The sequence below is a fragment of the Balaenoptera borealis genome (genome assembly GCF_965194805.1).
Source record: "Balaenoptera borealis genome assembly, chromosome: 11".
NCBI classification, from domain to species: domain Eukaryota; kingdom Metazoa; phylum Chordata; class Mammalia; order Artiodactyla; family Balaenopteridae; genus Balaenoptera; species Balaenoptera borealis.
Genome location: NC_138868.1, coordinates 38,938,952 through 38,963,213, shown reverse-complemented (window position 1 = coordinate 38,963,213; position 24,262 = coordinate 38,938,952). Strand labels below are relative to the sequence as shown.

The following is a 24,262-nucleotide window of genomic DNA, read 5'->3' as shown; positions in this document are numbered from 1 at the left end:
ACTATGAATTTATGCACTGAGGTAAACATGACAATAACTTGGAGTGTTACTCTTATGGGGTTATTTGCATCTTAACCTTAAGCTTCAAGAGATAACAAGAGTGGAATTTTTAGCACTGGCTAGCAGGTAGGAGTGATTTCATCGGTGCCTTTGAAAGCTCACATTAAAGTCACGTTCAACCTGTGGATAAGGTCATCACCAAAGACATACAGATACACGTAAAGTAAACCTACCAATTTAGAGTTTAATCGGTACGATTTTAATTTTATAGTTCAATTCTTTTCAGCAGGGATACTTTCAACAATAAAACTATCCCCAAACTGGAAATTATATTGATATATCTCTTATAAATAACACAGGACACCCCTGTGTTTTATCAGCAAAAGTCACTCAAGGAAAGAATACAAAGTGTGAGGCAAGACCAATGCTTTAAAGTCTAAAAGATTCTGCAATAAACTGAAAAGAGGCTATACCAGAAGAGAGGTTTAAAAAGCTGGCTTTTTCATTCATAACTGATATTTTCTGAAAATCTATTAAAAGTCCACTTTCAGTAACTGAAATAATGCAAACTGGGTGCTTCCTATAAGTGTACCTGGTTGATTCTCTGAATATATTTCATTAAGAAGCACTATAAAGAATGATAAAGTATGAGAGGGAAATCACGTGTAGCAGTTTATAAACAATCAGAAGTTATGAAACTCCCTCAATCTTAATTTTAAAAATCTGAAGTCACTCAAGCAAATCACTTTCTGAAATTAAACCACTGTTATTCTATCTTCTCTGAAGATAGAGAATTTTGCTAATGTGCTTTTATCATAATGTTAGCATTTCCATCTTCATACATAAAACATTGGAAAAAAAAAACTGAACTATAACAAAGCTAAACTAGTAATTGCTTTTAATTGTTACTAACAACCTAGCATGGAGTCAATACAAGTAAAATGGATAGACAGGTTTGCATATTGTGGCAAACACCATGGATTGGGTACACTCAAAAGCCATTCATATCTCCCTTCTCTCTTGCCTTTCTCTCCTGTACAGGCTAGAAAGAAAAAAGTACTTGATTTCAAATACCTGCAGTTAGGAATGGCTATGAAACATGGTTCTGGCCAGGGAGGGCTGTCCTTTACAAATAAAAAGGTAAAGACTTGCTAGAAGAAAGCCCCTTTGCTTCTTTCTCCCTTTTCCTCCCTGAATGTGGAAGAAAGGACCAGAGATATTATAGTTCCCTTAACCACAAGACAATAAAAATGAACACAGAGGTCTACCTGGCAGACCACATGGAGGTGAAAGGAGTCAGGGTCCCTGAGCCACCTTATCAGGGCTGGACTGCCCACCTCTGGACTTCTTATTGCATAAAATACATACAAGTTATCAGATTAAGCAACTACTATAGTAGGGTTTTCTACTAGTGCAGGTGAATGTACTTGTAGTGGATATGAATACAAAATTCTGAGTAAAAATCAAATTAAGAGTTACAAAGAAAATCCTCACCAACCCCTCAAATATTCTAAAAAGAACCTCAATGATAAGCTTGTATTTTGTCTTCTTTACCTGAAGAAGACAAAAGACTGCACAACCAATACAAAAAAGAAGTGGCAGGGGGCGGGGGAGATGATGTTTGATGGTAGTGAAGCTAGATTCCAATGCCAAACAAAAATGAGATAAGGCTGGAGGAGAAGGGCATGAGTATAAAACCAAACAATTATGGTCTAATATTTCTTGTTTGTCAATTTCAACTGTCAGCAAGGAAAATAGAGTTCATTTCTTCAGCAGAGGAATTCCAACAGTTTTTAAGTCTGAACCTTCAAACTTGGGAAGCTTTCCTCCAGGTTACCAGCAAAGGTCTTATCAACTTCACGTAGGATTTTGAGGAAGTCTTCTACCTGTGAGTCAAACAAAAGAACCAAATAAACATAAGTAGAGGAAAAGATGTTTTAAGATACTGACTATTGTCTGTAAAAATGCTCTATCTATGTTTTCTTTTTTTTTTTTCTACCTATGTTTTCTAAACAGTCCAATGGAAAAGAAATGTTGACAGCTTGTCAGATGACAATAATGGTACTTCCTGGATGGTCCTCTGAAACCTCAAGGAAATGACTAGCCCTTTCCATTTTGTTTTCTTTTAAACTAGTATTTATCCTCCTACTGATTCCCCTTGAGGGTCCATTACCAGAGTTGTATTATCATCCTCCTTGCTGACCCCCCGCCTCACTCCCACATTCCATACTTCATTTTCCTAAAAAAAGTTATTTTGAAATTGCCTCTAATGGTAGCAAATGCAACATAATTTGAAGGACCATAAAAACCTACTGACTGTACCTACCTAAGAATCTTATTTTTGGTTAATATATATGCTATAACAGAAAGGGGTACTATAAATTCAGTGTTGATTCCTTTCTCTTAACATTTAAACTGTTACTCAGGCTAGTGCCACAAATTATCCAGCAGTCATCTATCTGACAAAGGCATTAAGTCATGCGCATTATATGCACTATCTTTTTTGACAAAGGCCTCAAAGATCAAGTGCTTACTTAAAACATTTTACTCAGTAATCCCCTGAAACTCAGCCACCTATACATTAACTCATACTCACCACAGGGTTATAGAGAGGAAGAAGGTTTTCAAATGCACAGGAACACTTCTGTTTGCTTAACTGTCCCTCCTTTAGTCCCTGAGCTACAGTCTCCTAAAACAAACAAAGAGATCTGATGTCAAAAAAGGAAAATTTCTAAAGTTATATCTGGTGAATAAATACAAATCAGTATTTACAACTCCCTACTGATCCTACATGCATTTCAAATGTCCCAAACTAAATCCACCATCATTCCTCCTTGTGTAACCCCAACATGTGTTCCACTGCAGCCCTTATTTTGGTGAAGGCACCACCAGCCACCCAGCCTGTTGCACAAACCAAAAATGTGGGGTACAGCCAAGACTTCTTCCTCCACTGCTGCTAGCCGCTCACCCTAAGTGTTTAATTCTACTCTACTAAATCTCTCTCATCCCACTCCTCCTCTCCATCCACTCTTCCACTGTCTAAGCTTTCATTATTTTTCAGATTATTCTTGAAGATTACCAGCCACAAGAGCCTGTTGGTTGGTTGGTCTCCTGACTTCTAGCCTCAACTCGCTCTAATCCTCTCTCTCCATTGCTTTTGGAGTAATCTTTCTAAACAGATCACATCACTTGATGCTTAAAAAAAATCTCTAGTAGCTCCTCAGTTTCCTCAAGATTAAGTCCAAATTCCATTAAGTGGCATATCCGAATTTTCAAGACATACCTCTGGTTTATTCTCAGCCCACTTTCCACCTATATTCCTACCACATAAAAATTAAGAAACATCTACATCCCTCCCTCCAAAAAAACAAAAGCAACAACAAGCAATGGGAAAAATACTTGCAACGAATACGCAAAAGATATAGATATAGAATTACCCAAGGAATTCATATAAACAATCAAAATGGGTAAGTTTATAAAGCAGGAAACACAAATAATATACAAATATATGGAAAGATATTCAATCTCACTAATAATAAAAATGCAAATCAAAATAAGGCACAATTTGGGGCTTCCCTGGTGGCACAGTGGCTAAGAATCCACCTGCCAATGCAGGGGACACGGGTTCGAGCCCTGGTCTGGGAAGATCCCACATGCCGCGGAGCAACTAAGCCCGTGGGCCACAACTACTAAACCTGTACTCTAGAACCCGTGAGCAACTACTGAGCCCGCGTGCCACAACTACTGAAGCCCACACGCCTAGAGCCCGTGCTCCGCAACAAGAAAAGCCACCGCAATGAGAAGCCTGCGCACCTCAGCGAAGAGTAGCCCTCACTTGCTGAAGCTAGAAAAAGCCCACACGCAGCAACGAAGACCCAACACAGCCAAAAATAAATAAATAAAATAAATAAAACACAAAAAAATTAAATTAAAAAAAACAAGGCACAATGTATCACCTGTTGAATTTTACTTGATATAAAAATTATAATACACAATAATAAGGGTCAAGTAAAACCAAATTTTCACATGTCAAAAGCATTTTGGCAATATATAGCTATTTATGCCTCAGTCAGCTTCACATTTATCATGTCGAAACCAGCAATCTAACTTCTGAAAACCTATGCTAAGGTAATAACCCCAAATCTGGAGAAGGGAAGCAAGATAATTCACCAAAAATACAAATCAATCACTAGAATAACTGAAGCTTGTTTTAAGGACTATTCTTCTTAAAAAAGTCAATGAATATGAATATATTCTTCATAGTTATATTCATAAATATATTTTTCCTAAAATATATGGATAGAAAGAATATGCTCAAAGAAAGAATATGTTAATAATCCTGCACATATTCAGGAAGAATACTCTTTATAACAAGTTTACAGTAAATTTTGAAAACTGATTTTTTGGCAAATTGGGTATTAAACAAACTGGCTCTCAGTGAAAAATCTTTCAGTGTACTGATCAGGAGTCAGGAAGAGTGCTTGTAATGTTACGTGAAAAGAGCAGCCTCCAAAAATTGTATATACTGGTGATAAGTATGTGAAAAACCCATAAATAAATATACCAAACTACATCAGCTGTTAGTTTAAGAGTATAAACTTATGATAAGTTTTTTCTGTCTCTATTTTCCCAAACTTACGTAAAGTTAAAAAATAAAAACATTAATAATAAAATTTGGAGCAGTAAGCAATCCATACTTTCTTTTACTGAAGAAGGCATTAATACTTCTTTCCTACCTTTGTTAAAACTTGGAAAATATTAGAAAGAAATTCACATGAAATATCCTTCAAGATTTTCAAGTGGAAGTCATCCTGGGTTAAATCAGACTTTTTAGTTTCTTCTGTGTTAGACTCTGCTGAGTTCTCTGGTTTCTTTTGACAATGTTTCATATTTTGTAAGACACGAATCAGGCTGTCAATTAGAGGAAGATCTACTGTACAAACAAATCAAGAGGCATGGCATTAGCCAGTTAAATTTGGTTACCATTCATTCATTCATTCATTCCTGCACATGAACTGAACACCTACTATTGCTAGACACTGTATTTTAGGTACTGCAGATATGGTGGTAAACAAGATCATCAAGGCCTCAGACTTCAAGAGGCTTACATTTTTACACTCTCAAATAAGCAAATAAATAACACAGATTGAAGAAGAAACCCAAAATGATGAAAAAGAATAGATATCTGAAAATGTAATTCTGGAACAGCCCCTCATCCCCCAAGACTTAAATTTGAAAGTACCAGGGAAAATGGATAAGGAATAGTCAACACTGAGATATATGTTTTAAGTTATCAGATATTGAGGATTAAAAAAACGGGGGGGGCAGTTATAATTCTTTTTTGAGCCAGTTATAAAGGTAACCACTAGACCCAAAACACAACCCTTACTAAATGCCAGAAATACTCACAAAAACAAAGCAAATAAATTATATATTGAAGTATTTCAATATAAATATACATAATGAAAAATATAATACGACAGCATTCAAATCAAACATAACTATTAACTACGTTTAAATGAGTTTAACTCATCTATTAAAAAGAAATCAAAACACCTAAAACAAAGTATTTAGAAAGGTTGAAAAGAGTAAGATAGACAAAGGTATTAGGGGCAAATGCAAACAAAAGGAAAACAGGGGATGTGACCTTTGTATCTGATATAAAAGGATTTAAGCCAAAAAAAAAAAGCATTATGGGCAATCTATAATGAATGTCTATATACCAAATAACATGCCATCAACATTCATTAAGAACTACAAATGATAAAAAGAAAAGGACAAAATATTGGCAGTAAAAAATATTAATTTTCCTCTCTTTCCACATCAAATCAAATCGATAGAAATAACTAAGGTTATGGAAGAAGTAATCAGCATAACAACTGACAACTCCAACATTTATAGTCTAGCTCAGGCCTCTCTCCTCAGCTCCAGACTCAAGACTGTAAGCTCAACAGCTCCAGCTGAACACTGAGTAGACATCTCAAACTTATCATGTTTAAAACCAGTCTTTCCTATCTTAGTAAATGGCAACTCTTCTGGACAAAAATGCCAGACATAGCTTGACTTTTCTCACCCTCCTCATCCTACCAGTCAGCAAATCCTGTTGGCACTACTTAAAAGTGATCAGAATCTGATTATTTTTCCCCACCACCTCCCCTGTTACCACCTTAATCCAAGTTATACCATCTCTTGCCTCAAGGTCACAGCAGCCTCCTAACTAGTCTCCCTTTTGTACCCTTGCCCTCCCCATGCATTTCTCATCAACACGTCTGCCAAAGAGAGCCTATTAAAGTTGGCTCCTGTCTGTCCATCCTCTGCTTAAAACCCTCCACAGCTCCCTAATTCATTCCAAGTAAAAGGCAAAACCAGGCCCTCTACACTCTAGCCCCTGTTACCTCTCTGGTCCCAGGTTCCATTCCTCTTACCCACACTGAAACCACCCCAGCCATACAGGGCTTCACTGCTCTTCCTCAAATATACCAGGCATACTTCTAATTCAGGGCTTTTACACTCGTTGTTCTCTCTGTCTGGAATGCTTTTCTCCCCAAGTATTTACATGACTCACTCCATTACTTCCCTCAGGTTTGTACTCAATGTCACCTTCTCAGTGAGGTAACTTACCCATAAATGCAGAAAAGACACTTGAAAATAGTCATCATTTTTTTTGATTAAAAAACTCTTTATAAAATAGAAATAGATTAATATCTCCTCGAATGGTACAACATAAATAGCTTAAGCCCAAAATAGTATCATGATTAATGATGAACCTCTAGAATCATGGCCAATAAAGTCAGGAAAAAGGCAAGGATCACCATTATTACTTAACCCCAGAGGTCCAAGGCAACCCATTAAATAAAAGAAAGAAGAGGTAGAAAAGTGATAAGACATATCTAAGTTAAACCCAAAGTAGTATTAGATAAAGTCCAAAATTACCACTGGAACAACCATTAAAAACTGTAAGAGAATTCAGTAAGGTTACTAGACGCAACATTAATATACAGAAACCAACAGTCTTCATATATTCCAACAACAATAATCAACAGAAGAAAAGATACCATAGACAAGAGCAATCCATAAGATAAAATATCTAGCAATAAACCTAACAAGAAATATGCAAGATCTGTATGAAGAAAATCATAAAACATTGCTGAGAGACATAAAATAAGACTTGAACAAATGGAAAAGCACATGTTCTTGGATACTCTATAAATTTAACATGATCTCAATAAAAAAAATCAGGAAGATTTTTTGGTTTTGTTTTTGGAACTTGTCAATCTAATTCAGTGTTTAAAAAAAAGAATAATAACAGTCAAAAACATTCTGAAAAAGTAGAATGCAGGAGTACTAGCCCTACTAGGTATCAAAATATAAAGCTTTAATAATCAAAACACTGTGGCTACTGATACATGAATAGAGCAATGGAACTGAACAAAATATATAGGGAAATATAAAACATAGTAATGATGAAATTTCAAATCTGTGTCGGTAAACTGGTTTACTTACTCAATAATGTTGAGACAGCTGGGTATCTGGAAAAAACTTGAAACCATACCTCACATGTAACACCAGAATAAATTCTAGATGGTTCATGGATTTAATTGTATTAGTCATAAAAATCATTCTGTGAAAGACGATTTGTTTACATAGGAAAATATTCATTTATATTTCTAAATGAAAAAAGTTGCCTAAAAAACAGGCAAAAAAATACATATGGATGTGAGTGTATAGTAGTTATCTCTGAATGATCAGATTACAAGCACTAGGCTTCCTTTTATAAATTTTATAATTTTTTTTGTATTGGGCATATGATGTTTTTGTATTCAAGGGGCTAAAAGCACTAAAAAAATGGGAGCAAGAAATAAAATGAACAGCAAACACATCTGATAGACTAGAATTTAATTTAGTGAACTAAAATTATACTTGCCTTTTCCTGTCTTTAGATACTCCTGTTCAGCCTGTGAGGCATAGATGGCGGACAACACTGAAAAAACAGAGGCTAGCACTGTTTTCTGCTCTTGAAGTATGATGGGTGGATCATCAGACTGGCAGAATTCATGGCACACCAGGTCAAAGAGTAAATTCCAAGTGTCTTTTCCAGTGTCAGGACACTGTACTTAATAAAAATGATGAAGGAAGTAGTAATTCAAAGACAGAAAACAATTAAATGAGTAACTATCATGCTTCCCCATATAACATCTTACCAATTGCTTGAATTCCATCATCCACTGTAGTCAGCAGCTGTAAGATATGCATGTAAACATCGAGCCCTTCTGGATTTTCAGAACTAAATACAAAAAGCAAAAGCTCAATCAACTTTACTGTCTATGTGACTGTAATCATTCATTTATTCAACAAATATTTATCACTCTGTACTAGGCACTGCCCTACATGCTAAGGATAAAACAGGGAACAGAACAAAGTCTCTGTGTTCACCAGAGCTTACATTCTGATGGGGAAATCAGTCAAAAAACAAATATTATGTAGTACAATCAACACACACAGGACAAGAAGTAAAAATTCTTTTTGGCCCTGTCCCATGAAAGCAACAATGCAGAAACCTATCAAGTGATACTTCACCATTCGGGTTTACTTGAATAATCAGGACAAAAAATGACTGAGACTTATAGAATGAATGTAAGGCCCACTGCACCAAGCACTGACAATAATGATGTTCTTAAAACTTCACAGGATCATCTTAGCTCCCGAGCTGAGAATACTAAAACCAGGTAAGTATAATTTTTGTGATCAACAGTTTGGATTCCTAGAAACTCACAATCTTAGTTCTTCAACCATACAATTAAGTGAAAAAGATAGTGAACAATTAAAAGATGGTTCAGCAAATATTTAAGTGCCTATAGTTTGCAGGCACTATGTTAGGGGCTGGGAAAACAGAGATGTATAAAACGTTGTCCTTACCTTCATGAAATTTACTGTCTAAAATGAAAGACAATAATTAAAGCAGTAATAACAATAAAGTAATATGAATGTAATACTAGCGGAAGTCCAAGGTGCTAGAGGACCACACAGCAAGCGGATTTAATTTAGTTTGGAGAATCAGGGAATGTATCGTAAGAGAAATGGTTACGCAGAAACCCAAAGGGGCAAAGAAATGCTGGAGGCAGAGACAACATGGTGTGCGATGGCTTGGTGTCGAGAGAGCTTGGTTCAGTTGAAGAAATGAAGGAAATTTCATACAGTTGAAACAGAAGACAAGGAATAAGGATGGAGAAGCACAGTACAGGGCCTTATAAGCCATAAAAATCTGGACCTCATCCTAAGGAAGGCAACTGAAGGGTTTGAAGCATGAAAGTGAGATGACCAGCGTATGTTCTGGAAAAACAGCTCTACAGTCTAGGCTTGGAAGGAGCTAGTCTTGAGGCTGGGAACTCAGGTAAGAGAATGCTGTAGCCATCCAGGTAAGAGACAGTGGCCTGGTGGTGGCACAGATGGAGTCCCAGAAAAAGTCAGGAAGAAGGATTGGAGGTTGACTGGCCATGGGAGAAGACTGGGATGGGGAAGTATCGGTAATGGCTTCCACGTTTCTCCCACATTATCCAAATGGAATAATGATTACATCATTTACTGAGATTGAGAATACGGAAGAAGCAGGTTTGGGGGAAAGATGATGAGTTTAATGCTCACTTGGATAAAGGACATAAAATTAAAAGGTTTTAATGTGAGTTATAGGGAATTCTCTGGTGGTCCAGTGGTTAGGACTCCACGCTTCCACTGCTGAGGGCCCAGGTTCAACCCGTGGTTGGGGAGCTAAGATCCCACAAGCCACGCATCACAGCCAAAAAAAAAAAATGTGGATTATAAAGCACTAAGAACGCACAGTTGACCAATAAGCAGATCAATTCATAAATTAATGTTCTAGTGACTAGCAATAAACAGTTTCAATGACCTACAACACCTAGTAATCGCTCTTGGGAAGACATCAGAGCCCAAAAGCCAGTCACTTATCCAAGACTGGCACATACACACAAGGAGCAAGAAAATAAGTGATGTCTGACATTAACTGAAGAAGTTGTCACATGACCAGTGGAAAATAAAGCACAAAGAAAATCTTTTCCATTTGATATAAATTATACAAAACTGCAGAAGATTTTAAAACAGTAACCATAATTAATGCTGAACAATAAACAGCCTACCGCTAAGTAATATTAGAACAAGTACTTTGCAACCATTATGATTCTTGCAAAGAGCAAATATATTGTTACCAATATCAGTAGTGAATCAAACCTGACACAGATCAGCTATGTGCTACTCATCCTATTGAAAGGAAACTAAAAAGACATATCTAAGGGTACTTCTAGCAACTGGATTTTCCCAGAACATTTTGCACAAAAGAGCTCACTTACCGTACTTGTTTGGCAGCTTCAAGTACACAGGGCACAATTCGAAACACTGGCTGCTGTTCAGAATCTTCCTGGGGTTGGTCCAGAGGCTGAACAGCCCCATTTCTAATCCATTCCAATATTAGCTTCTCATCCAAATCAAAGAGCTTGTCCACAACCTCCCCGACCTTCACCAGCAAGTCAACTGCAGAGAATAAAAGAGATATTGAAATAAGAAACAAAATTTTTAAAGTAGTAAGTCTAATCAAAATTCTTAAAACTATTCCAAGAAAGCCAAATCTTGCCAAAGCATTACTTATTCCAAGGGCAATTTGTTTACCTCCTTTGTTTAAATTTGCTTGGCTTCCATCATTTTTAAGTGGGGGATTTATCAGTATCCAGAGAGTTTAAGAAACTTCATATCTTGAATTGAAATACTTTCTCACCTAACACTTAGTCTTTAATTGACCTCCAGAAATAGTTACCTGGTTTCCTAACAATTAAATATAATTAAAAAAATATTTTTTTCTACATTACATGGTGACTTACCATTTGTTGAACTTGACATGATGAAGCAAATGCTATCATAAATAGCTGGATGTTCTCGGATTCTTTCAACCCAGACAATGGCCACTTCTGTCTGGGAAAGGCAAGTAAGCAACAACCTACGTGATAAATGTGAGCTTAGTATCTATCTTTCAAAAACAGTAAAGGAAATTCAAGAGTGAAAGAGCAACTCTATTTTCCTAGTTTCCCTTAGGGGTAAGTATACAGAATCCATAAAAAGAAGAAAGCATACCTGCTTGTTTCCAGCAGAGTAGGAGGGTCTGAATCACACAAACAGTACAATAATACCTGGCTACAAAAACAAAAATGTTAACCCAATATGCCTCACTTCTCTCATTTCAAATATCAAAGCAGAGTTTTTATTTAACTTTTTAAACATTTTAATTGTGAAATATAGCAAATATACATAAAAACCTGTAAGATACAAATCTATACTTAGTGAATAATTATAAAGCAAGAAAAACAAGAGCTGCATCTCTGTAGCCCTTGCGTGTCCCTTACAAATCACAATTCTCTTTCCCACCTAGAAATGACTACTATCCTGACTTATCCAGCAATCATTTTCTTGGTTTACTCTATAGTTCATTTTATATATTTTGGTTTTGAACTTTGTATGAAAGAAATTATATTGTATGTATTCTTTTGAGTCTGAGTTCTTTGGCCCAACACCATGTCTTTAAGATCTACCCATCTTGTTCCAGTAGCTGCAGATTCATTGCTGCAGAACATTTCATTGTATGAATATAACACCATTTATTTTTCCAGCCTACTACTGATGAACATTTGGGTTGATTCCAATTTGGGGCTTTCAAGCAATAGTCTTATAATACTTCTTATCTGAGTATACTGATACACGTGTGCACGGTTTCTCTTACCATATACCTATGAGTGGCATCACTGGGTCATAGCGTATGTGGACCTTCTAATATGACTAGGTAATGCCCAACTGTTCCAAAGTGGTTGAGCAAATTTATATCTCATCAGCAATGTATACTGTTTCATATTAATTTTAAGATATGCATTTAATTAAGTTCATAAAACTTGTCAATATTACTCATTCACAGATTTTTAATAGGGATCACTAGAGACCAAACATAATCCTGAGTCATTTATTGCATGAATGATTATAAGTTACGGAAGAATAAATACTTTAAACTAGGATCTTGAAGTCTTTCACACCTAGAAGAGGTAATAACCTCTATTTTGGAGCCCCAGGTACTTGAATCCTGTGATAAACCCTACAGCCCTTGTTGAAAATAACCACCTAGAAGAGTTTTCTTAACCTATTGTGGGCACAAATTTCTTTGAGATTCTGATTAACAGCCATAAACCCTCTGCCTAGAAAATGAATATACTCATAAAATGTAGCATATAATTCCAGGGTGTTCTCAGACCTCTTAAAATAACCACCGGGGTTTCCACCATTAGAAATCCTCTGCCAAAACTTCCTACATGTAGAAGAGAACTGGCCTCCAAGCAGAAGTATGAGAGCATTTGAATCACAGGGGCTACGCTGTATCCTCTAGTCTGTTGGCAAGTCCCCCATCACCACCATCCAAGTCAGAACTGACTTGTTGACCAGTGTCAGGGTGACACTGGTCAACAAGTCTAGTTTTTACAGACTCTAGCCCTGAGCCTTTGGATTCCCTGAGCCTAAACTGTTTTGGACTCTGGTCAGGTGCCTCCATCTCCAAGCTCTGCCCCACTGGTTCTTATCCCATGTGGCTTACCACCTGCTGACGATTCAGGCCCCTTTGCAACCAATACAGAAAACAGGCCTAAATCCTGAATCATGTCCATAAATAGTGCACAAGTCCCCAGCCATCATCAACACACAATGAAGTTCCTGGAGATTGCTCATCAGGAGAAAGGAAGTACTACATTTCATAATGTTTCCCTATCTGTCCTATGTATTAGGATTTCCTTAGGGATATGAAATATGAACCTATTTTTAAAAAACATAATTGTTATGTAATAAAACTTACCCAAGATTTTTGTCACTGCTGATGGACACACATATCTCCTGGAAACAGGCCATATTACCTAAAATTCCCACACAGATTTCCTGCCAAATCAAATTTCACAGGTCACAGTCGCTCTGAGGTAAAAGACACATATACAAAAGTAACAACTTGAAAAAAAAAAAACTTTCACTGAGCCAAGTTTGGGGAGAGAAAAGGAGAGGCAGCGCACAGAAGTATATTGCCTGCACCCTAATTTGACAAGTTTCCAGGAGTATTTGAGAGGACATGAAAGACATAAGAAAAAGAAAGATCCAAGGCAGGCAGGAGTTATGGAAGAAGAAATCTTACGGATGAACTGAGTCATAAATGATTAGTAGGATTTAGACACAAAGAAGAAGACAGACATTCAAACACGGGGGAAAGTATCAGCAAAGGCAGGAAGGGACTAATGTAGAGTGGACAAAGGCTAATACAGAAAGCTGTCTGTATCAGTACACAGTTATTAGTAGCACACAGTGGGAGGAGAGCATGAGATAAATACAGCAGGTAAAAAGGATCAGGATTAAGGGCCTTAAATGCCTACTTAATTTAGTAGGTTATTTGGAGACATGAAGGTCCTCAAGGAAGGGGTCAACATACTGCAATGTTATTTTAGGTAGATTATTCTGGAAGCAAAATGATAGCGAAAAAACTTTAAAAGAAGTTCATAACCTCAGTAGTAACAGCTAATGTTTATTTAGCACTTACTACACCCAGGCACTACCCTAAGCACTTTCCACGCAACATTTCATACAATAATTTATGAGGTATGTACCATTATTATCCCCATTTTTCAGATGTGGAAACCAAATCACAGAGAAGTTAAACAACTTGCTGAAGATCTCCAACTAGGAAATAACACAGCTCCAGAGCCTGAGCATTTCACCGTATCACACTGCATCTCTGAAATCAAGTGAAGGAAGATGAGGGTGGTGATGGCAGGCATGGAAAGGAATGAAGCTGAGAAAGACTCAAGGTGAAAGCAGAATAATTTGATGGGAGTAAAGGGAGAAAGCAGTTGAACATGACTCCTAGGTTTCAAGTTGTTTCATTTCTCCAGTAGGAGAGATTGGTTCCATTGACAAAAAAATTGGAAAAGAAAGCATAGGAAAGAACACAATGAGTTCAGTTAGGATAGTGTTTCCAAACTTGCTCGAACACGAAAATCACTCAGGGAGTGTGTTAAAAATACCAGTTTCCAAGTCCTATCTCAGAGCTACTGAATCAGAATCTCCAGGGTACGGTCCGGGAAGTTGTTTACCAAGCACATCATATGATTTATATGATTGGATAAGTGCGACAAACACTGAGTTAGGACATATGGACTTTTGGATCGGAAAATGCAACATGCAAATAAAGAATGCCTAAAGAAAGTTAGAGATATAGCACCTGAAATCAGAAGGGAGGTCGTAGCCTTGATCCCACAGGGAAGATTTACTCCCAAAGGTGTAAAGAGTGGATGAACTCACCAAGGAAGTGAATATAAAGAGGACAAGGGATCTGAGTCTACACCTTAAAAGGAGTCCACACTCAGCACAGGAAGAAAGTATCAATAAAAAGTCAAAAAAAGTAGCAGAGAAGTGACTGGAGAGGCTAGAGACCAGCAGAGTGAGGTGGCACCAAAGCTATAGGAGTAAAGAGTTTCAATAAAATGTGGGTGGTCAAATGTTGGGAAAAGAGTAAAAGAGAATAGGGCCAGAAGAGATACACATACATTTCCCTTAAAAACTAAAGAGGGAATAATTGAACTTCCAATCAAAGATCAAGTTTTTCAGTCTCAGCTACTCACTGAAATAACCTGGGGGGACTTTAAAAGCTGTCTGGAGTCCCACACTGGGAGAGACTATTTTAATTGATCTGAGAATGGCCTGACTTGGGATTTATAAAAGCTCCCTAGGGCAAAGCTTCTCAAAATTTGGGCCTTGGTGCTGGTCAAAACCTGACTAACATCATCTGCAAACTTGTTAGAACTCCTCAATCCTACCCCAAAACTACCAGATCAGAAACTCTGGGGGTGGACTCAGTAATCAGTGATTCTGGGACATGCTGAAGTTGGAAAGCCCACATCCTAGGTGATTCTAACTTGTGGTCACGGCTGAGGATCGCTGTCGTAGACAGGCTATGGTTCACAGACATATATAATAATAGGACTAACTCCTGAAAGGAGCAATTCTTATTTTCTTAAAATTAGCTTATTTTCTTTAAGTACTTATCGTGAGTCAGTGTACCTAAGTTAGAAAACTCCAGGAGAAAATCATATAACTGTCAAATCTTTATATTAACATAACAACTCAAGGAAAAAGTGGTTCATTGGTTCATGAGACCCCAACTCAGGTGGAGCACTGTACTTAAATAAAATTTTAATTCAACATTCAATTTGTAAAAATATACTACAGAATTCTTCACTTCATAATTTCAAAAAAAGAGAGACAATACAGTACAGTGGTTACACTGAAGTCAGGCAGGCTACGCTCAAATCCCAGCTCCATTCTTTCCTAGTTGTATGACCCCGGACAAATTTCTTAACCTGAGACTTAGTTCGTTTACTTACAAAGTAGAGATAAATGCTTACCTCATAGAGTAGTAAAATGAAATACTAAGTAAATAGCAGTTATTCATGATTATAATTACTTAATAAATATTTGCTAATCACTCACGATATACCTAGCAGATGGCAACCTAAATGGCACTAAAGCATAGAAGACTTAATGAGAAGTACAGAATTGTTTTGGTGCATTCACTATCATCACTGGCCACTGAGAGCTTACTTATTTGGGAAGGCTTGGAAGTAAAGTACCATCTTGGGAAAATAGATGTGAATATTGAGAGGGGATGGAAGGCATACAAGGAAGGCATGGAGAGGGCAACGATCATAGTAAGCTCCTGAGGTGAGGAGTAGACAGGCCATGCTAAATTAGAAGACTATCTGGAGGGTATATTTTATGCTAGAAAGACGAATTGGATTCAGATTGTGGAGAGTCTTGAGCAATAGGCTGAGTTTAAGCAATAGAGGATTTTATGACTTAAAAAAACAAAAAAAGCAATAAACTGAGAAATGGGTGGTCCGGGCACTGTTCCCTGTTCAGCCACATATTAGTGGCATAATGATGATTAGGACTATCTAGTGTCCACATCTGTTAAAGTGTTGATCTCCCTGGTCCAGCCCAAATCTAAAATTCTATGACTGTAATAATTTTAAATAGCATATTACTTAGTACCTGGTAATGTTCAATAAACATCTGCAGACTCATTTGTAGCCACTAAGAACATTAAAGTGAGAAAAATGAAAGACTATCCAGCACTATCTGCTGTTATTGCTCCAAAGAGGCAGCTTTAGAAATGCACATACTTACTCTTAATCGAGGACACTTGGATTTGGCCAATACTCCCATAAATATGTCAGGAGCATTAAATTCTTGGAGAAACAAAGCCACATCCTGAAAATAAAAATGATTATTAACTTGGATGCTGAATATTCCTCCTTAAACACCATAGCTCAGGCAACCATAAAAAAAAATAATAATTGCACATATACCTCCTTTCAAGCACAAGGAAAAAAACCCCACAAGGTTAGGAATTGTGTCAGTAGACAAAAGTAATGTTAGTGTTGTGGTATCTGGTCTCAAGGCAATGGAACAATTCCATAAACAAATCTGAACTAATTGTGATATTCCAAAGGACTGTCCTCCTTTTACTGCCTTGTATGTATTTATCTTAATGATCTTTCTACCCACCAGGAATTCTCCCTAACTCATTCAAGCACATTTGCTGATTACCAGGTATCATGCTAGAAGATAGGATAAGGGAAAAAAGTAAAAGTCATAATTTCTGTCTTCTAAGAGCTTAAAACTTGATGGAGAAAACAGATTAAAAACTCCTATTGGGTTATGTCCAAAACCAGAACTTTTGTTTTCAAAATCCTCAACAGAAAAAAATTCTGATCACAATGTAACTGTGACAGCTTCACATCTTCCTAAAGAGTTTGCCCAGTCCCCAGTGTCTAAAGGGACACACCACACAGGTGAATGAACCTGGAGTGGACATGTGGCCCAATCTCGCTAGAAATGTGGGCCCCAAAACTAAATCAATTAGCTGTGGAGATTTGCATTGTAAAATATTTAGATAAAATTAAGTTTCTGGCTGTCTATTGCCTCGGATTTTCACCAAACTTGAGGTGTGTATTCGCAATAGCTTAACTTAGAACACAGGCTATATGGCTCATGTGAAAAATGCCCTTCGAAGGGCTCTCAAAGAGAGAGGGAGTAATCCTTCAGAGCAGCTGAAATTGGGGTAACCTGCATGACTGTTGACTGGAAGAGATATACTGCACTTATTAAGAGATCATGATCAGAGAGAATATTTCAAAGACATACTCCAAATTGAAAGTCAAAGCAGCAGATGCTCTCCACTCTAAGTGATCAAGCTGTCTGTCGTGTGGGCAACTCTTTGTAGCATGCAGCGATTTATTGATTTAATGATAGCTAATAATTCCTGGAGTAGCAGGAATAATATCAATAATTAGGTAGCCTAATAATACCAATGCCAATAATAATAATAATGGCAATTAACATTTATTGAACAAGTATTAAATGCCAGGCCCAGTGAATTGGTTTGCATGTTTTCTCACTTAATTCTCAAACAACCCTATGAAGTAATTATTATTAACCCCATTACACTGCAGTTTTAAAAGGTTAAGCAACCTGCCCAAGACTGTACAATCAGTAGGAGAACAGAGCCAGAATTTGAACCCAGATGAGTCTGATCAAGTCCACGCTCTTAACCAGCACACCATAGTAACTGTCAGGTATTCATCCATTGACTACCTCTTCATAAAACATTTACTGAAAAACCTGAGTAATAAGCACTGTTTCAGGCTCTGGGGACACATCAGTGAATAAGATAGATAAAGCCTCAGTGGAGTTCTCATTCTAGAGGGATGAACAAACAATAAACATATAAACAACTAAACTACATAAATCCTAAGTGCTACAAAGAAGATAAACAAGATGGTGTGTGCTAGAAATGAAGACTAGGGGGGCTACTCTAGATATATCAGAGAAAGTATCTCTGAAGAGGTGACATTAAGCTGTTAAGAGGAGGAACTTAAATCCATCAGAGGACACAGGCTCAAAACAATCACTTAATAACAGGATAAGTATTATGTAATAGAATGAACAGTTTCCATGAGAGCACAGAAAAGAGCAGAATCCTGCCTGGAGTGTCTGGGGAGGCATCACAGGGGAGGTGACATTTGAGGTGGGCCATAAAAAGTGGGAAAAATCTTGCAGGTGGAGGACATTCCATGCAGAGTGGCATGAACAGAGCATGAGTACATGAAAATGCAGGAAGCATCTGGAAGTCTCTGGTCCTGCTCAAGCACTGAGTGGCAGGCAATAAGTGTGAGATGTAGTCTCATTGGAGGGAATTTATGCCAGTGAATCAGTGGGCAGCTCAGTTCTCTAGAGGTGCTTCAAGAGCTACCATGAGAGGACAAAGAGGAGGCCAAGAGCATGACCCTGCCTCCACGGACAATCTCATTCAAACAGCAGCTCTAGTTTACCTATTTGATATTTGAGGATTTCACACTAAGATTTCATTTGAAAAACAGGTTGTTTCTTTTAAAAAATGTTTTAAAACCATAGCTTCTTAATAACTGTAGAAAAAGTAGAGAGAAGATGAACAGTACTCTCAACCAACTTGATCAAATTGACATTTACAGGACACTCCCGCCAGCAGCAGAAGCACACACGTTCTTTTTAAGTGAACATGGAACATTTACCAAGATAGATCAGGGTCTATAAAATCAACTGTATATCTATATACTACCTATATACTATCAATGTATATCTATATACTGAAATTTTTTAAAAATACTATTTACAATAGCTCCCCAAAATATGAAATAAAGACAAAAGATGTGAAAGACCTAAATACTAAAAACTACATAACTTTGCTGAAGAAATTAGAGAAGACCTAAACAAATGGAGGGATAGAACTTGTTCATGGGTCAAAAGACTCATTATTGTTAATTTATCAATTCTTTTCCTAAATGATCAATAAATGGAACTCAATCTCAGTCAAAATCCTAGAAGGCTTTTTGTAGAAATTGACAAACTGATTCTAAAATTAATTTGGAAATACAAAGGACATAGGACAACCAAAACAACTTTGAAAAAGAACAGAGTTGGAGATTAACACTACCTAATTTCAAGATTTATTACAAAGCTACAGTAATCAAAACAATGTGGTATTGGCAAAAAGATACAAATAGATCAATGGAACAGAATAGAGTCCAGAAATAGACTCATGTGTACATGTATGCATAACTGATTTTTGACAAAGGTGCAAAGGCAATTCAGTGGAGAAAGAATAGTCTTTTAAACACACTAACTAGAACTGGTTATCCTTAGGCAAAAAAAGTGAAATTCAGTTCATACCTTACATCAAACACAAAAATTAAGTCAAAATGGATCACAGCCCTATAAGTAAAACCTAAAATCATAAAACTTACAGGAAAAAAAACAACAACAACACAATTAAAAAGTGGGCAAAAGGGGCTTCCCTGGTGGCACAGTGGTTAAGAATCTGCCTGCCAGTGCAGGGGACACGGGTTCGAGCCCTGGTCCGGGAAGATCCCACATGCCACGGAGCAGCTAAGCCCGTGCACCACAACTACTGAGCCTGCGCTCTAGAGCCCACGAGCCACAACTACTGAAGCCAGCGCACCTAGAGCCCGTGCTCCGCAACAAAAGAAGCCACCGCAATGAGAAGCCTGCACACTGCAACGAAGAGTAGTCCCCACTCGCCGCAACTAGAGAAAGCCAGCACGCAGCAACAAAGACCCAGTGCAGCCAAAAATAAGTAATAAAGAAATAAATAAATAAATTTATAAAAAAAAAAAAAAAAAAGTGGGCAAAAGATTTAAACAGCCCCTTGCACTAAAGAAAATACACAGATTGCAAATAAGCACATGAAAATATGCTCACCGTTATTAGTAATTAGGGAAATCCAAATCATAATTATAGTGAGAATCACAACACACTTATTAGAATGGCTGAAATTAAAAAGACTAACCATACCAGGTGTTGGTAAGGATGAGAAGAAATTGGAACTGGACTGTATCTCATACACCGCTGGTGGCAACATGAAGTGTAAAAAACACTTTGGAAAACAATTTGATCTTTTCTTTAAAAGTTAAACATACACCTACCATATAATCCAGCCACACTACTCTAGGTACTCACCCAAGAGAAAGGAAAACATCTATCCATACATACTTATACACAGACATTCACAGAAGCTTTATTTGTAATAAACTGTAAACAACTCAAATATCCATCAAAGAATCAATCATGGTATACACATATAATGGAATACCATTCAGCAATAAAAAATAATAAACTATAGATATACACAACAACATGGATGAATCTAAAATACTGATGCTGAGTGAACGAGCCAGACTCATCCGAAAAAAGAATGCAATCCCATTTATACAAAACTCTAGAAAATGCAAACTACTCTGAAGTGACAGAAAGCCCATCAGTAGTTGCCTGGAGAGGGTAGAAGCAGGGAGGGGTAAGATACTGGGATTACCAAGGGGCATAAAGAAACTTTTTGGGGCTGAAGACATGCTCTCTGTCTTAATTATGGTGATGGTTCCATGCGCAAATACATACATTAAAATTTTTCTAATTGTACACTTCAAATATGTGCAGTTTTTATACTTCAATTATACCTCAAAATATATGCAGGTTTTTTATGTCAATAATATCTCAATAAAGCTGTTTTAAAAAATGGTTGAAGACAATGAGTAGCCATTGACAAATTTTAAGAGAGAATTTTAATACAAGTAACTCTGTGTTTTAGGAAAAAGATAACTTGGGTAGCAATGTGGAGGACAGAGGGAGGTGAAAGAGACTAACACAAGGATTTTAATCAGAAATCTACTGCAAAAGTCCAAGTAATAAAATGAGAGATTATGTAAATCAACCTCTTTTTTTGCCTCTTTTCTTACCTGTAAAATAAGGATACTACGTATATCACAGGGTTACTGTGAAGAGCAGATAGAAGGCTTTCAAGCTACAGAGTACAATACAAATATTAAAATATTATTGCAATTATATACATGTAATTCCTTCTTGTCCCTTTCTTCTAGTTTAATTGTGGCACCTCAGTGGTCTCCTAACTCCTAACCTGCTCTCAAATACAAGGCCAGTGTTCTTTTTAGGTAGATAAGTATCAGAACTTTCCTGGGCTACAAGCGTTCCCGCATTCATGAGAACTATCTACATAGCCCAAATCTAATGACACTCAGATTTTCTGCCTTCAAAGACAAAAGGACTTAAGGACTGAACCTAAAAAAAAAAAAATCCATTCACCACCTCCTTACCCAACAGTCTTTTCAGTTCCATTTCCAACCCCATACCTCATCCATTGACATATCCCACACTCTGCAGATTTCATTCTCCATTTCTTCATCAAGCTCCATCTGCTGCTCCTCATCATCTGAGCTGGATTTGGAGTTTTCAGGGCTAACAATCTTCAGAAACACAAAGGAAGGAGATGAATAAAGGCTGTCCACAGTACTCCTCAAGTACTATTATCCCACAATCATTTAGAGATCACAAAAAAAAAAAAAAAAGGTGGGGGGGAATTCCCTGGTGGTCCAGTGGTTAGGACTCCGAGTTTCCACTGCAGCAGGCACGGGTTCGTTCCCTGGTTGGGGAACTAAGACCCCGCATGCCACCCGGTGCCGCCAAAAAAAAAAAAAAAAGGAAATTAGTACCTTGGGTACCTTGGGTAAACACTGTTGCTAGGCACTGGGTAGAAATACAAAGATAAACAAGATTTAATCCCTTACTTCCAAGTAGTTTAGGATCCAGTGGGGAAAAGACATATAGACTGATAATCACAACAGAAAGAGCTAAGTGATCCAACTGAATTGTGGACAAAGAGCTGTGAGAACAAAAATGATGGACCAATGACCTACGTCTGGGAGAAGTTTTCCCAAACTTCTCTTAGGAGGTGATACTGAAGCTAAATCTTTGAGGGATGATCGAAGTTTGTCATGTGAAGAAGGGAGAAGAGCATACAGAAGAAAGTACAAGAGTTCAGAGTTAAGAAAGGGCCTAGCATGTGTGGGGAATGGTGAGCAGTTTAGTGTGTCATGGGCAGATGAAGCTGGAAAAGTTGCAAAGAGTCCTGGATTCCAAGCTAAGAAATATGTATTTTTCTCCTGTAGACAAAGGTAACTCTGAGGAGTTCCCATAGACGGCCTTTTTTTAAAGATTATTCTCGCAGCTGTGTAGAAGATAGAGTGGAGAGGACAGTGATTGGAAGTAGGAAAAAAGGGAAACATAAGAACGTTCATATTTACTGAGAGGCTCCTATGAGGCAAACACTACAGTAAGCACTCTATGGCTATTATAATCTTACATAATCTACGCAGTAACTCTATATACAATAATATAAATATTACCCCACTTTATAGAAACTGAGAAAGAAATCGGTTAGGCGACTTGCCCAAAGTCACGCTGGGCAAGCCGCGCTGTTGACAACAGGGCTGTTTGACCGCAAAATCACCATTTATTCTACTACAACGAAAGTCCTCGAAACAGATCAATTAGGACCTGGGCTTCAGAAACGACAGTGGGAATGAGAAGCAAAAACCCTAGCAATGAATTTACATGGTCACGTAGTTTTGGAAAATTTTCAAAAGTAAAACATTTTAATTAGAATCATTCCAGCATCCCTGCCATTACACTTCCCTTTGTGTTGAGGGGTACAGGGAGTGGCGCCCGGCAGTTTTGGGGTCCGGGAGACGGCGAGGACGCAAAGGGTGAGGCCCGGCCGCTGGGGCCTGGGGAGGGGGTCGCCGTGGGGACGGCGTCTCCCCCGGTAGTAGGGGGCTGCCAGAGGCGGGGTGGGGGTCTGGGGGAACGCACAGGGAGCCCACGCGAGGCGCGAGTTTCCGCACCTGGATGAGCCCGCTGAGGACGCCGAAGAGCCAGTGCTTGCTGTAGACCGTGCTGCCTATGCAGTCCCCCCCGGCCGCCTCCTCCTCCTCGTCCCCGTCCCGACTCAGCGGCGGCGGAGAAGGATTGCGGTCCATGACTTGGCCGCCTCCAGCGCGCGAGAACCGCTCCGGAAGCCGCCGGAGGAGGAGAGAGGCCTCCAGGAGCCAGAGGGCACACCGCGGCTCCCGCCACAGCGCCCCCTGCTGCCGGAGCCCTGCCAGTCCGAGTGCCCGAGCAATATGCCCATCAGACTAGGGAGCCCAGTTGTCTTGACTTACCCGACGCTCTACCCAGGACCCCAGCGCGGTAATATTCATAATTGTTATTTGTCACCCTCACTGGACCAGATATTCCATCTCTCCAAGAGCCCTTAGTCTGATTGGAAGGGACGAGGGGTGCGGGCACGGAACAGGACAATGTCTCTAGTACAGACGTGAAGCTATCGGACCTCTGACCTCTGGGCACACTTGCCATTCTTAAAGACATCATTCTTCCCCAGGTGTGGAAAAGACGAAAGTCACCAGGAAGAACGTCAGTATTACAACTCCCTGTGTTTTCAGTTCCTGCTTCTATTTAGTTTGATGGTACTCAACATCAGACCCAATGCTCCACCAAACCCCACAGCAAAAATTTTAGAACACCATTTTTTTTATTTTTAATTAATTAATTAATTAATTAACTTATTTATGGCTGTGTTGGGTCTTCGTTTCTGTGCGAGGGCTTTCTCTAGTTGCGGCAAGTGGGGGCCACTCCTCATCGCGGTGCGCGGGCCTCTCACCATCGCGGCCTCTCTTGTTGCGGAGCACAGGCTCCAGACGCGCAGGCTCAGCAATTGTGGCCTAGTCGCTCCGCAGCATGTGGGATCTTCCCAGACCAGGGCTCGAACCCACGTCCCCTGCATTGGCAGGTAGATTCTCAACCACGGCGCCACCAGGGAAGCCCCAGAACACCACTTTAATGAAATGAAATTTATAGATGATATAACCTACCTCAACATGTAATTCCAATAATACCAATATGATTCCCTTACAGAAAGGAAAAATAAAATTAATTTTAAATAAAATATGTATTTTAATGTTTTAAATGCTCCGGCACAAATGTAGTAGAAGATATAACAAAGATCTCTGATTTTGGCACATACACATCAAATTACTGTGAGCCCACATTTACAAATGCAGAATGACATAGGTGTGGTTCCTCAGGGACCCTGCTTCTCAAAATCATGAACAGATGATGGTAAAATTTCTAACAAAATAATGTTCCAATTTACACAGCAATTGCACTTATGGAAATTTTTAAGGTATATTAAAACAGGACAAAAAATACTCTGTGTTAA

General features: G+C 38.3%; 1 protein-coding gene across 2 annotated transcripts; it reads right to left on the bottom strand.

The window, feature by feature from the left end:
* Positions 1–881: 881 nt before the first annotated feature.
* SAAL1 (serum amyloid A like 1) lies at positions 882–23,079 on the bottom strand. 2 transcript variants are annotated; one of them, XM_082342475.1, is made up of 12 exons: positions 22,887–23,079; positions 21,336–21,449; positions 16,261–16,344; positions 12,890–12,969; positions 11,137–11,196; positions 10,887–11,002; positions 10,362–10,542; positions 8,202–8,284; positions 7,925–8,113; positions 4,737–4,933; positions 2,597–2,689; positions 882–1,886 (listed from the first exon to the last, which is right to left on the bottom strand). In XM_082342475.1, exons 1-12 carry the CDS (start codon positions 23,019–23,021, stop codon positions 1,794–1,796), a joined length of 1,425 nt encoding a protein of 474 aa, XP_082198601.1. In that variant the 5' UTR covers positions 23,022–23,079; the 3' UTR covers positions 882–1,793. The 2 variants fall into 2 exon arrangements, with proteins under 2 accessions (XP_082198601.1, XP_082198602.1); XM_082342476.1 differs by having other exon boundaries at positions 4,737–4,930.
* Between the last annotated feature and the right edge of the window lie 1,183 nt (positions 23,080–24,262).